Source organism: Rutilus rutilus (genome assembly GCF_951802725.1).
Source record: "Rutilus rutilus genome assembly, chromosome: 16".
Taxonomy (NCBI): Eukaryota; Metazoa; Chordata; class Actinopteri; order Cypriniformes; family Leuciscidae; genus Rutilus; species Rutilus rutilus.
The window spans coordinates 22,417,654-22,432,627 of NC_140224.1; the positions used below are offsets into that span (position 1 = coordinate 22,417,654).

Consider the following 14,974-nt stretch of genomic DNA (forward strand, 5'->3'; position numbering starts at 1 on the left):
TCAGAAATACGTTGTCATAACTTTATGGGTACGTTAGCAAACCGTACTTAGAAACATATTTTTGTTAGCTGCGGAGCAGTTCCCATCAGACCAGAGGCGCAAACCTACGACGGTGCTAAGGTGGTCACATTAGCACAATATTGTCAATAGCATAACAATGTATTTAGCACAGCACAAACAGAAGTCACTTGCAAAATAAGCATCTTATTATCAGTCGACAGTGAATTCAGGTGATCAATGACCGTGAGCAAATTTGCATGGGTAACTTTATCGTTCTCACACGAAACTCCCCATAACACTGTTTAATAGATTTCGTCCGGAAATTTCCCTAGGCAATTATAAATGTGACCACACCTTTATGGACGCCGTCATCATTAATATTTAGCCTACTTTATGCACACTTATAGCTGATAAGTTACAGGTTACAGCTGATATTCACATCTATGTCAAAATTAGGAAAGATACTTGACACGTTAGTGAAACTTAGACAAAATTTAGCAGGCAAAAAGCTATGTTGTCAACAGCGTAGCGATGTATAAAGCACAGCTCACCAAAGACTTTATATAGAAAGACAGTGCACTCGTACAGTATATACTATGAACGGGAGAAAGTGCTATGCGCAAAATGGCGGAATAAGTCCCGCCTTCTAAATAAAAGAGCCAATCGCCGATTGGTAAAGTCATCGCGTCACTGCAGCTGCCGTTAGAAGCTCCGGTTGCTATAGAAAGAGCCACTGTTCTGACATGCGCTTAGGAATGTACACACTTTATTAAAGCGTTTTGAACATAAGAAACTACATTTATGATACAGTTGTTGTCAAATTTCATTTCTGATTTCAAATATGAAATTTAATCGAAAGCGTAAACCGTAAATGACATCAATTGCGGACAGTCTTTCTTGCAGCATGGTGGACCGCAGATATGATTTTTATCAGCTGCTGGCGCGAGACATGAATAGCCTAAAAATGAAATGGAAAAAATTAAATAAAAATAAAACTGCCAGTAGGTGGCGGCAAATCATTGTCATAATGAGTGAGTCAATCATTCAGTCAAACAACCTGTTCAAAACGGCTAATTCATTTAAGGACAATTGACTGCAAGTACCTGTGTCTGAAAGCTTGTTGCCTTGTTGCCCTATCAGGATATGACTTTGCAGGCAGCGTTTGAGCATTAAGGTTCCTTACGAAATACAAAATAGAGCGAGCTTTGGAGATAACTAAGAGAATATTTCATTGCTAAAGTAGTCATTTTTTTTGTCATAAACAGTAGAAAAAATGTATCAAAAACTTACATTTACACAACTTTCAGATGCGTTGTTTAAAATCATCCCGTTTGCAATAGTGCTGATGTTCGGGAAAACATAGGCTATCCTGAGTTATAAACATATAAATATAGGCTATTTTAAAAACAAGAACTCATAGGGACACATTTTCTGCCCTATATATCTTGCATTTTGGGAGTGTTTTATTCATTTCGGTGCCATTTTTGCCCCAAGCCATGAGTTTTCGACCCTGGTGAGTGTGCAAGGCTAACTTGAACATGAAATCAGTTATTCATTTACACAGTTGTGGGTCGAATACCATATGTAAACTGTAAACAGGACAGTCTGAAGGTGTAGTCACATTTCTGATTGTTTGGCAAATTTGAGCAAAATCCAGACATTTCAATAGAAATTCAATGGGTTAACCAACAAAAAGCTCCTTAGTTTGAAAGTGTGTTAGCTGTGCTTCATTTCAATGGACCCTTTTGCCCGCAAACTTTTGCTAATGTGATAGCACCTTGAGAGACACCTGTTATTAATTACGGTTGTCAATGCCAAACAATGTGACACATAGCCACTAAGTTTACTTCCCATTCATACAGTATATGCTTTCCTACTTTAAAATCATGTTTTTAGGCCTCTATCCAAAGCAGTGGTTGTCCTCTCCATCATAGAGATCCTGGAGGGATCAATTCTTCATGTTTATTGCACCTAATCAGGGGCAACTCTATTTATATCCATAATTCAGTGCAACCTCCCCTTTAGTAGTTCTATTTTTTGGATAGTGGGACATGACTGTAGTGTCCGAGTCTCCTGCATGCCCTTACACACGGGAGGGACACAATCCTCACATAGTACTCATTTGTTGGGTTATTTAAAAATGTGTAATCCGCTTACCCATATTTCAGTTTCGGGGAGGGGGGGAAGCACTTGTACACAAGCATAAACAGCTATAAGACACCACAGGGCATCTATATTTCACATCCTGAGCTTTGAAAGCTGATTTTTTAATAAACATGTGCTTCCTTTCAAAGTGAGCTCCTTTAAATCACAGAGATCACGTTTCTGTCAGAAGAGGAGCAACTTCAAATGCCAACGCATTGCAGAGGAAAGTGAGGAATATTTTAAAACCCATGGGGTTCCCTGTGTTCCCAGTGCACAGATTTAAGCCATGTTCCCATCCAGCTGACTGAACTGATGGGTAGAACCTGACACAGAGAGAGAGAGAGAGAGAGAGAGAGAGAGAGAGAGAGAGAGAGAGAGAGAGAGAGAGAGAGAGAGAGAGAGAGAGAGAGAGAGAGAGAGAGAGAGAAATGAAAAAGTCAAGGGCATGAGGATTTGAGGACATAAAGAAAGACAGAATGAGAGCTGTGGGTGGCAAAAGATAAAGCAGCCTTTGTGTATTTTCAAATGAAGGATCACAGAGTCTTGCATTATCCTTGATACTGATTCAAATGCAAAATAGTAAAATAGTAAATAGTAAACCAACCAAGGTGACAAAATATCCCTGTAAACAGCAATTAATTTTACTCTCTAAAATAAAACATTACATCTGTTAAATATCTAGGCTAAAATGTAATGAATATAAAGAGCCTTTATCCTCTAGGCAAATCCTATTTTTAGGTGGCAAATGCCACTTTGGATTAGCGTCAATTTGTAGTATATACTGCCCCCTACTGAATGAAACAGACACTACATACTACAAAGCAGAAGTGTAATCAAGAAGAACAGGAGTCTTCAAATATTAGCCCAAGGACCCCTTGGTGAAGATGGAGAAGGGACCCCTGTTACATATTGTAGGCTATAGAACTCAGTGCTGCATTTTATAGTTTAGCCTATTATAACATACTTACAGTACTATAGGCCTATACATTTATTGACATCCTTTTACTAGGTTTGTAATTTACATAGGCCTACATACATTGATGTCCATTAAAGGGATAGTTCACTTTGAAATTAAATTTTGGTATGTTTTAGCTTACCTCAAGGGCATCCAAGATGTAGGTGTCTTTTTTTTTCCGCAGTAGTTTCAATTTTGATATTTTTAGGTCAAACCGTTCTTGTCTGTCAGTCATATAATGCAGGTCTATGGTCACTGTCTCAAAGAGCACGCACAGAGTCCAAATTAAAACAATTCCCCGTCGTCCAAATTAAACAATTCCCCATCGTAAGTACACATTGATGGCCTAAGACACGAAACGAGTGGTTTGTGTGAGAAAACAAACAGTATTTATATAGTTTTTACCTCTTATACACAGCCACGTCCAAGTGATCTGATCTGACGTGTACGCAGACTGGTGCAGAGATATATACACTAGACGTCGCCTTGTCTACGGCAGTTCATTGGAACGAATGTCTTTAAGGCGACATCTAGTGTATATATCTATGCACCAGTCTGCATACACGTCACACACCAGGATGCGCGCGCGCCCTCAGATCACTTGGACGTGGCTGTGTATAAGAGGTAAAAACTATATAAATACTGTTCGTTTTCTCACACAAACCGCTCGTTTCGTGTCTTAGGCCATCAGTGTGTACTTACGATGGGGAATTGTTTAATTTGGACGACGGGGAATTGTTTTAATTTGGACTCTGTGCGTGCTCTTTGAGACAGTGACCATAGACCTGCATTAAATGACTGACAGACAAGAACGGTTTGACCTAAAAATATCAAAATTGAAACTACTGCGGAAAAAAAGACACCTACATCTTGGATGCCCTTGAGGTAAGCTAAAACATACCAAAATTTTATTTCAAAGTGAACTATCCCTTTAAGGAAATTTTTTTTTTTTTTTTTTTTTTTTTTTTTTTAAGGAAAGCCATACCGTAGGCATTAACATTTTTAAATTTGGGACAGAAGATTAAAAAAAACACATAATAATTGGCAGACTGCCTTTTGAAGAACACTATGCATGGAATTTGACAGTGGCCTTCAAAGTCACATTATCAAAGACAGCACAGGATAAGATGATTATATTATCAATGAGACTACATTCAAGGACTTATTATTTGTGAAAGCTGCCAAGAGAACAATATCCAGTTGTGTTTCCTAACAATCGTAGTCAGATCCAGAAAAACGGAAGGCCATTAACAATCTTAAATAATTAATTATTTAGTCGGCAAGGCCACATTATCTGCACTAAAAGTCTTTTTATTGCAGGAGCTGCACTGACACCTAGTGGTCAACTCAGGTACTCGTTTGCAGCTTAATCTTTCAGATGTTTGCACATCACGTTCGCATGATAAAAGGGAGAACAAATGACATTTCCTTTCAAATTCAAATTTATTTTTAATGACATTACACAAACGGATAATTAAAAGCATTTCAGTTGGACAGCTCGTATTTTAACATCTAGCTACCACACAAAGAAATGTTTGTAAAAATAGTGTCCAATGTACTGAACGTTTCACCCATATTTAGATTATTTTTGGTAGCATAATTTCGTCTAACTTTGCAACTACAAGTCATGTCAACTAACTCTCATTGGAGTATTAGTAGATTGTCTGCTTAATATCTGCTAACTCTTCTGATGCTCCTCCAACAGACATTCTATTATAACTTTCCAACTTCTAGTAAACTTATTCTACAAACCCAAATCCTAACACCAACCTAACAGTCTGCTACAGTCTACTAAGACTCTAAAGAGAGTTAGTTGACATGTAGTTACTAGTTAGATTGTATAAAGTGTAACCGTTTTCTTACAGTGCCGAACAAATCAAACCCTTAGTTTAATATGTAAAGACCATGACTTGATCCAACATAAAATCAACAACTGCTCCATACTCTCACTACCGTTCAGTTTTGATAGTATCCTTAAAAAATGATGAGTGAAAATATGCAGGTAAAACAGTAAATGTGAGTGAAGAAGGAAAGAAACACCTCACATTTGGAATGGATCTGCTCACTGAGGGGAGAGACATGTTGACAGGCTGGAGCTAGTAATGGAGAACTGACACTGACACATGAGGCCTCACTCTCGCCCATTCAGGACTCTCACCCAGTCAAAGTTTCAAAAGTTGCTGGCTTTCGGTAACAGCCCAAAGAGCACGGCCCTGGCTCACGTTGCACGCTGAAATACTGCCGCGTTGCTTTCTTTAGTGTCGCTGTCTTCAATTAATTATTTTATTATTTGTTAAACTAGACTAAACCACCTTAGAAATTTCAGTTTTCTAATTTAATCTAGGGTAAAGGGACAATTCACCCATTTACTTTCCACACCTGTTCTGTAGAACACAAAAGAAGATATTTTTTCATACAATGAAAGCCAATGGGGTCCAATGTTGTTGGAACCTCATCGACTTTCATTGTATGGGCAAAAAAAGTTGCAATCATCTTCAAAATATCTTCTTTTGTTCTGCATAAGAAAGAACCTCAGCTTTGGAATGACATGAGGGTGAATAAATGATGAAATAATTTCTATTTTTGCGTGATCTATCCATTTAAATGTCTGTTTTATTCATCTGACACATTGTAAAATGTCAGGTAGAGTTCACTAACTGATGAATAGACTTTATCAGTCACAATATACGATTTTTTTCTGCTGTTAAACCTGGCACAGCATCGCGTTGTGCAGTTACTGTAGTAAAATGCTATGGGAGTTGCTTTGCAATCACAATCACTGTGTGACCGTATACAGGAGAAACTGGTGGGATGGCAAAACTGCACAAAAACGGACTATTTGTCAGAGAGGCTCCTGAAAAAAAAAGCATTGTACTTCACTATACAGGAAAGAAAGGCTCTGATATCACTCAGCATGAACCCTGACATTAGCATCCGGCCAGCTAACCACAGTATACGCAACACCTCAGATTGCCATGCCACAACAGACCAACTTCACAAAGGTTCCTGTTGTTACAGTTCCCAAATCATTAAGATTCATAGCTTGCGATATTTACTCTAACAATCATAAAGGTAAAATAGCTGTGTAAATGTACTAATGCAGTATGTGATGAAATCACATATCAGGGAACATCCCTTTAGCAAACCATCTGCAAATAATGAGAACTGAAGCCCAGGTGATGAACAAATGAACTCTAATCATCCATCACAATGTTAATCTGCAATTGTATTAAGCAAATAAACAAGAATGCAAAAGGTACAGTCAACAAATCAAGTATGAAGTAATCAACTCTACAGTAAGGCTGATTGCAAATGACTTTACGTTAATGTGAGAGGGCAAATAATACAGTTTCTATCATTGTAATAATAGTAAGTATTATTGCAAATACTGATCATGTCAACATTAAGCAAGCATCTGTCATGAAATGTGTAAGGAATATGACTTACAAACAAAAGCAAACTGATAAGAACAAATATGGGTTTCAAGGTCAACTGATTTGCTAGATAAGGTGTTGCTCCACGTATGCAGGATCACTGTTAACACAATTGAACATCAACATAACATCGAAGAGAGGCAGCAATAAAACAAAAACCACAGAGAGCATGACTGAGACACCATTACAACAAATTGCTACTTAACATGACAAATTATGAAATGCTGTATGAGACTATAAAGGCAAGCAATGTCATTTTCAAAGCAACCTTTTCAGAATCTTGCTCAGTAAGTACCAGGAACACGTCTGTGAGGTTAGTCACAGACCACACATCATTCCAATTTAACATTTTGTAAAATAAAAAAAAAGACAATTATGAATTATTAGAAATGATGTCATGCAAAATGCATATCAAAGGGCCTCGGTCATCGGTCGTCCGGTCCATACTTTTGTTCGCAAAATGCAGCATGTAGTTTCTCAAATTTGAAATCTGGTCTTTTAAACCATTATCTGTATTGTGACAGATGGGTTTGCTTAACCCTCAATTGGTCCTTGGGGTCTATATGACCCCAAGCGACTTTTCTTTAATAAAAAAAAATGGTTCCCTTCATCTCAGTGGAATAAAATTTGGTGACTTTTCCTACATTATCTATCTATACACACAGAAAAAAACTGGGCTTGATTCGGTCGTTCTAAAGGTATGTAAAAAAAAAAGTCACAAATCTGTTCCTTGGGGTCAATATGACCCCACATTGAAATGAATGGGAAAATCGAAGAAAAAATGTTTTTTATTTTTCATTTGTCAAAAAAAATATATAAATCCAGAATAAATCTGAAAATTTCAATACCACAATGAAGTCCTGGTACTAGAGCACAAATGAAATGTGGAACAAACATGACCACTTGCACACACACATGTTCGCGCACACAAACACACACAAAGGTCTGACTCCAAAAGAAAGCATTTTTATAGAAATTGACAAATAAAATCAATAATTCCAGCATAAATCTGAAAATTCTCACACATAAATGAAGGCCTGGTACTAGAGCACTAATGTAATGTGGAATGAACATTATCACAGACACATATGCGCTCACACAGACACAGACACAAATACACACATAGACAGAGAAAGGGTGTGACTGCAATAGAGAGCATTTTTACTGAAATTGTGAAATAAAATCAATAATTTCAGCATAAACCTAAAAAATTTCACACATAAATGAAGGTATGGTATGAGAGCACAAATGCAACGTGGAAAGAACATGACTACACACAGATCAAATACACACAGAGAGACAAACAATAAAGATATTATTGCAAATTTATATAGCATTATTGCAATAATAAGACACTTCAAAAGACCTCAAACAACAAAAAAAAAAATTCTAAACTTTTTAAAATACATTAAATCAGTATTTTGTCAATGTTTAAATATGTAATTCATAAAAAAAGCTATTATAAGAGCATTAAGTCACATCCAGAAAAATGAATGGATCTCTATGGGGCCTCTGCTGGAAGTATATGGTAATTACACTTTGTGGCTAAAACTATATTAGCTACAAAAAAACATCTAACCAGCAGATGGCAGAATTATGCATCTAACACCTAGATCAATATCCAGAAACAACTCATAGTTAAATTTGATCATCATTAATGTGTTTTTTTCATAAAAAAACTATATTTCATATGTATGCTAATGGTGTAGTTGAGGAATTTTGCAGTAAATAGGTAAAAAAGTACTTCAAATCCCCCAAAACACAGCATTAATGAATAGATGAGAAGTAAACAAAAAAAAACATATATTATTTGTATAATTAAAAATGTATATTTTTTGTCCAATTTCTCTATCAATTGTTGGGGTCATATTGACCCCAAAGACCAGATTTGTAAACCGGAAACGAAGACCTTATGAGCAAGCAATGTCATTTTCAAAGCAACCTTTTCAGAATCTTGCTCAGTAAGTACCAGGAACACGTCTGTGAGGTTAGTCACAGACCACACATCATTCCAATTTAACATTTTGTAAAATAAAAAAAAAGACAATTATGAATTATTAGAAATGATGTCATGCAAAATGCATATCAAAGGGCCTCGGTCATCGGTCGTCCGGTCCATACTTTTGTTCGCAAAATGCAGCATGTAGTTTCTCAAATTTGAAATCTGGTCTTTTAAACCATTATCTGTATTGTGACAGATGGGTTTGCTTAAATTGTTAATCAATATGCAATAAAAAAGCTAATTTGCTGTTTCAGTGTAGCCACTGCATTTTGCCTTTGTGAAACAGCATAATGATAACATGGTAAAAGAGAACGTGGTTGGCCATAAACAATGATAAGCACTTAAACATCTTATTCACATTTTTTGTTGATGCTTCACAGAAATATTCTGTATTTTAGTAAACTGCATTAACATTTAAGTAATCCTGACTCACTGTACATAAGAGTCCAACAAGACAGATTATGATCCAAAGGTCAACTGCAGTTTCTCTCTTGGCGAAAAAAGGATCCAATCCAATATTCCCTGTACCGGTGCTCCCCATCCAGAGCTCTTAGAGGTTTTTAATTCCCATGCATCCAGCTAACTCATTTTATTACTCAATATTAAGTGCATGTTATAAAAGAGTGAAAGGTTTTAGGGCTCTGGTTACACACTAGATATATCACTGCAACCAACATCTGTTTAAAACATGTTAATCATACTGTATTTAAAATTCAACTAGTTTTGTTTTAAATCTAAAAACATGTTTTAAGGTTTGAAATAAAGGGCTGGCAGAAGTTTTCACAGGACAGGGTGACAATGTCCAACTATGAGATTGAAGCCAGTCTTTTTGCACTTGGGCTAAAAATAGCCTTGTACTCTTTCTTCAGAAACAGAGTACCTTTCTTCTCTTTCCCCAGTGCTAAACATTGGGACATGCTGACTCAGGCCTCCAAAACAGTTAAGACGACATGATGAATCAGATTATTTTGACCCATCAGATTCATTGCATCAACGCAGCATTTCTGCCAAAGTGACAAAGCTAACATGTGGCTCCACATGACGTACATAATGCTGTTAAGCAACACTGTCCGTTTCTCCAAACATCTCCAGAGACCCTCATCTGCTGAATTCTGCTGGTGGTTCTACAAATGTGTTTGTATCTAACAAATCTTATAGAAAAAACGTCAATAAAAGTGATGCCGTAGCAGATTATTCGGCCAGTTTGACCGCAAAGCAGCAGAGCATCCGAAGAAGCCCTAAATTTCTCCCTTTTTTTTTTTTTATTTCCACAGAGTAAGTCATGAAGCGCCCTGTGCGTCAACACATCCTCTTGTGTTGAAGATCAAAACCTCATCAGTACTTATTAATTCCGAAGAGACGGACCCCGTGGAACTGAGGAAGTTTGGGGACAAGCACGGTGAGCAGGGAAACGGTGTTGATGATGAAGTGGACCCTGTCATACTTTGTATAGAAACTGGTCAGGAAATACCTGTAGAGGGGAAGGACAAGGACAAGATCAAGTCAGATGTCAGACGGCAACATGAGATGCACAGATGCAGAGGTTATAGAAGTTGCTCAAGCAAGCACAGCACAACACTGCATCTAATGGGAAGACAGGATGTGGTTTCTTCATGCTTTAACAATGTTACAAAAAGACATATTTACCTTATTAATGAGTAGTAGTATTCTAAACAATAGTGCACGTTACTCTAAGATAAAAATAGTTTGTCTATAATATAATATAATAAGAGTTGTCAAAACGCATTAAAACAAGTCAAAACGCGTCTTAATAACGCAGCCTAATAAACCTGCTGCTGTCTGTCATTAATGTTAATCAAAGAACAACAAACACTAAGTGCCCTTGAATGAATCACTTTTGTAGCTTTAATTAGTATTAATCTTTATTCAATGTATAATGTATGCAGTGAAGACTGCACAGTGTTTGATTTGACCTGTTAGACACAGTTTTCAAGGTTACTTGGGTCAAAAACAATGAAAACAATAACTTTTTTTTGTGCATTTTAGCAGGGCAGGTAAAAATCTGAACTGGCCCGACGGGACCAGTAGATAAAAACCGTAGCTTTAAGACAAGGCTAAATGTGACATCTATTACAATGGGTTAATGTGAAGATTTTTTTAAGTTCACGTACATTTAAAATTGTCATATTTTTTAAAGCCTATTAATGTTCAATTTGATAGCTTTCAATGATGCTGTTATGTTGAAGGGCTATAATTAATAGCTAAAATTGAGGGGAAAAAAATCAATTTAACAGAGACATCAGTATCAGTGATACTGGCCTTCATTCATAGTGCTTGGTAAAAAGATGCCATTAAACAAATGTTTAAAGTATATAATTTTTATGTTGTTTCTAGATTATTTTGGAGATTCAATGTGAAAGTATTACAAAATAAAAATATATTAAAAACTTTAATGTTGGGTGTGATTAATCAAATTTTAATTACAGAAAAGTGTGTGATTAATTTAAAAAAAATACCTTGATTAACAGCACTAAATTAATAATATAATATAATAACTGAAATAAGCTGAAGTTAATAAAACTAAAATTCTAATAAATTGAGGCTAAATAGAAATATTTAAAAAGCTACTATTAATTTGAAACCTGAAAAAAAAAAAATTAAAAGCCAATTAAAAATATCAATAAATACTCTAATAATATATAAAAATACTAAAATAACTTTTCTCCATTCAATTCCCACGGGGTATAATCGAAACTGCTGAAAACAATATCTTAAAGCTAGTTTGCTGATCTTAGCTGCTCTCTCAGACTGGTGAAGCTGGACTGTTGAGTACTTTTCTGCTGGTCAGTCAGGGAGACTAACCTAAACAGCTAAGCCAGGCTAACAACAACCTTATCCCTCACTGTATAGCCGACAGATACACCCTTGCAACAGGAGAGGAGAAGACACGAGAGAGAAGAAAACAGTAGAGCAAATGACCTGACTGACTAAATATTTCTAAATCCGGCTCTCCTTGCCAGCAGACACCACAGGAAGTCAGCATCGCTGCCTCTTGCTCATGGCAGTGCAGTGCAAGCTGTGAAAGCCTTCACAGTGCATGTGCAGAACAAATTGGCGTGACGAACAGAATGAAGCTCCTAACAGCACTGAGTGAAAGCAAACACTCTTACAGTATAATAGGGGTGATGGTGAGAAACTTTCGAGAGGCGGTGAACTGGACCCCGTAGTCCATCTGTTCCCAGTGGGTCAGTAGCCGGGCCTTGCCTTGGTCCGGAGTCTCAAACGGCGTTCCTTTAACCGTGTGTAGGAAGATATACATGCACTACAACAGAAAGACAGTCACAGAACATCATGACCTTTAGTACAATTCTTCAAAGCTCTATTAGCAGATGTTGTGCAACTCTTAGGACAACAGCAAGAGCTGATCTGGTTTGGGAGCAGGATGACTAAGAAAGGCGATACAGGATGGCTCTGTAAGTCCGCCATTGGCTGAAATTACAGAACCTGGAGTCAGCAACTTAACGGGCCAAAATAAAATGTTGGCATTTCAGAGATCCTGCAGCTGGGGACTGTCACAAAACTAATGATTATTTCAAACCTCTGCTTCTTAAGAAAGCAGCTGTGCTACATTTACACTATGAAACTAATGCAATGGTTCTCAATTGCTGGATTGTTACGCAAAATGTTTTGCAGGTCAGTTATGGGTCACAGAGAGCAGCAAATTACAATACTACTAACTATAGAAGTGTAGCTAAGCCCGGTTCGCACCAAGAACGATAAGAATAAAGATAACTGTAGCAACAACAAAATTGACGCCCACATCAACACATGATAAGGTTCTATTTATGATTTAGTTAGGTCATCTGCCACTTTAAATGCTTGAGCTCTTTAAAGTTGGATCGATTCTAAGTGGCTGTCAATGATTATTCAGGAAATCATTAGGCTATTGTTATAGCTGTGGTGTGGATTTCCCTATTCTCATAGAATTGGAGCTATTATTAAACTTTATAGTTGTGGGCGGCGAACAGTATAAACGGGCCTTTAGGATAGCACAACAGAATGTGAAATCAGTTTGTAAATAGGAGGGGGGAAATGCTTTCACTTGTCAATGTCGGCGTCTGTAATTTGACAGGTTGCATCCTTAAGACAACGTAGACTATATTAAATACAAAATAAAAGTATGTCAAAATAGTATATAAAACTATATCAAATAGGTTCACTTGCAGTGAGGATAAACACAGTGTGTGCTAAAAGCATGAATCTATGAAAATGTTCTCTTCAGTCAATATGTCATGTGAATAATTCTGCATATTGTTGAGCCTATGAAGTTGCCTATTCATGCATGGTAGGGTATATTAAAGACATTTCAGTATTATTTAGTCAATTTTGGTACTGTGTTGGATCACCACTTGACTTAGCAAATCAATCACTGACCTAAAATCTTATTGCGGTTCTCTTCGTAACACCAGCAGATGAACTTTCTAACATGAGACTGTGCACATGTCATTCTTACCATGTTGTGGATGAGGTTGGTGAGGGTCCAGACCACAGGCACGCTGACGAAGGGTATGCTGAGCAATATGATGTGTAGAAGGCCGATGCCAAGCACATATGAAAGCCATATACCCCTGCTGTTCATCACTCGCGTGTTTGGATTCACCTCACTGTGCGCCGTGCCCACATTCATCCTCGCGCAGAAGAGGGACACTCACAACTATTGCGCACTTACTGTCACAGACAAGAAGCAAATGTAAATGCACGTGTGTGTTTAGAATTACATTTAGTTCACTGACATTTAGATGCATAAACTACAAGAAGTCATAAAACAAAATGTAAAAATCACCATCAATATGCAGAGTGTGGAAAAGCAACTTCTGATACTGTTCAATATTGTTGTTATTTAAAATAAAAGTAGGACAAAGCACTGTTCACTTACAGTAGAATATTGCGCAAGAGCCTTCACGAATCACGAACTTCACAATAAGTCCTTACGAAAATAATAAACAGCGCTATTATCCTCGTTTCGTAAACGTTATCAGGATATCTTCCTTTCTGGAGCCTTTGTGCAATGTAGCCTTGCTGTTTCGCGCACACGAAACTTGACACGTCTGTTTATTTCATTATGTTTGCTTTGAAGCACTTTGTTCCTGTGCAAACAGATGGTGACAACACAGCAAGACTTCATCGTTTCACGTCATAATTTTACTGAATTTACCTTTAGAAAGATGGAAATGTATTCATCGTTATAGCCGCCGATTGGATTGTTGTGCGTCACGTGGAGGATGTTGCCCAATAGGCATTGGATGCGTTGATAATTTGCTGAAAAGGCGCACGCCCCCTAACGTCATAGAAAGTGCTAGTGAAGAGAGATTAGACGATTATGCAAAAATACAGAGATTTATGGGTATAGTAGTTTATTTAAACGAAATATTATACATAATGTAGTAGTCACAAATGTCTGTTTTGTAATAACAAGTTCAAATGTGACAGGATTTAGCAATGGATAGGCTACTTTGTATCCCGTTATGAAAGTTTCAATGCTTTCATTGTTTTAAAGGGGAAGTTCACCCTAAAGTGAAAAACTGTGCAATAATTTACTCTCCCTCGTGTTGTTGTCAAAACTGTATCACTTATTTTTATTCTTGTGGAACAAAAAAAAACAGTGCAAAACAGTCACCAATTACTTTTAATGTTTTTAAATGCAGTGAGAGAGAAAGGAGACAAATGTGTCTAATTCTTCCTAACTTTTCTTTCTGTGTTCAGCAGAACAAAGAATAACAAATTGGATTGGATTAACTTAAAGATGATTAAATGGTGACAGGATTTTCATTTTGCTGAACTATATGGCAAGCCATTTTAGCTTTTAATGTTCCCAGCATTACTCGTCTTAATTGCATTTTTACTATTTCAATTAGAGAATAATAATAAATGAAGGACTGCAAATGTCAGGATATATGCATAAACAACAAGACAAGATGACTGTCTTTCCTTTTAAAAGAGCTAAACTTTTCTCCTGAATAGACTTGTCATGCCTGCATTTCTATATGTAGAAATTCATAGAAACTTAATTTTAAAATATGAACAATAAATTCATCCCTCAGTTTTCTAGTTTTGTCTGCCTACTCTCATGTGGTTTCTCGCCCTCACGCTTATCTCTCCTGTCACCAGACCCTTAGAAAATGAAAAATGCACAAAATTAATGACATTCATAGTCATAGTCATAGTCATGCAGAATCATCAGTGTTGGGCATTTTACTTAAAAAATTTTTAATTAGTTATAGTCACTACGTACTTCTCACAAATAGTAACTGAGTTTGTAACTGAGTTACATCATTATACAAGTAACTAATTACCATGGAAAGTAACTATTGTGTTACTTAAATAAAAAATAAAAAAAGTAAATACTGTATGTCAAATAACTTGGATGCCCCCAATATTAAATATATTAAATGAATGAAATGGACACTAAATAGAATA

The 14,974-nt window shown here is 36.7% G+C and overlaps 1 protein-coding gene across 2 annotated transcripts; it reads right to left on the minus strand.

Moving 5' to 3' along the window:
* Positions 1-6,307: 6,307 nt before the first annotated feature.
* ormdl3 (ORMDL sphingolipid biosynthesis regulator 3) lies at positions 6,308-13,704 on the minus strand. 2 transcript variants are annotated; one of them, XR_014630166.1, is made up of 5 exons: positions 13,430-13,704; positions 13,011-13,225; positions 11,668-11,819; positions 8,513-10,007; positions 6,308-6,840 (listed from the first exon to the last, which is right to left on the minus strand). XR_014630166.1 is itself a non-coding variant. In XM_084434897.1 (4 exons), the coding sequence occupies exons 2-4, from the start codon at positions 13,182-13,184 to the stop codon at positions 9,872-9,874; spliced, it is 462 nt and encodes a 153-aa protein (XP_084291023.1). In that variant the 5' UTR covers positions 13,185-13,225; positions 13,434-13,704; the 3' UTR covers positions 7,674-9,871. The 2 variants fall into 2 exon arrangements, 1 of the variants encoding a protein (XP_084291023.1); XM_084434897.1 differs by lacking the exon at positions 6,308-6,840 and having other exon boundaries at positions 7,674-10,007; positions 13,434-13,704.
* Between the last annotated feature and the right edge of the window lie 1,270 nt (positions 13,705-14,974).

Excerpts from the sequence above, each read along its gene's own strand:
- ormdl3 (XM_084434897.1), bottom strand. The coding sequence starts at position 13,184 with ATGAATGTGGGCACGGCGCACAGTGAGGTGAATCCAAACACGCGAGTG. Across the intron at positions 11,820-13,010 it reads CCAACCTCATCCACAACATG|TGCATGTATATCTTCCTACA; the intron begins GTAAGAATGACA and ends TTTCTGTTGTAG. Across the intron at positions 10,008-11,667 it reads ACCATCACCCCTATTATACT|GTATTTCCTGACCAGTTTCT; the intron begins GTAAGAGTGTTT and ends TCCCCTCTACAG.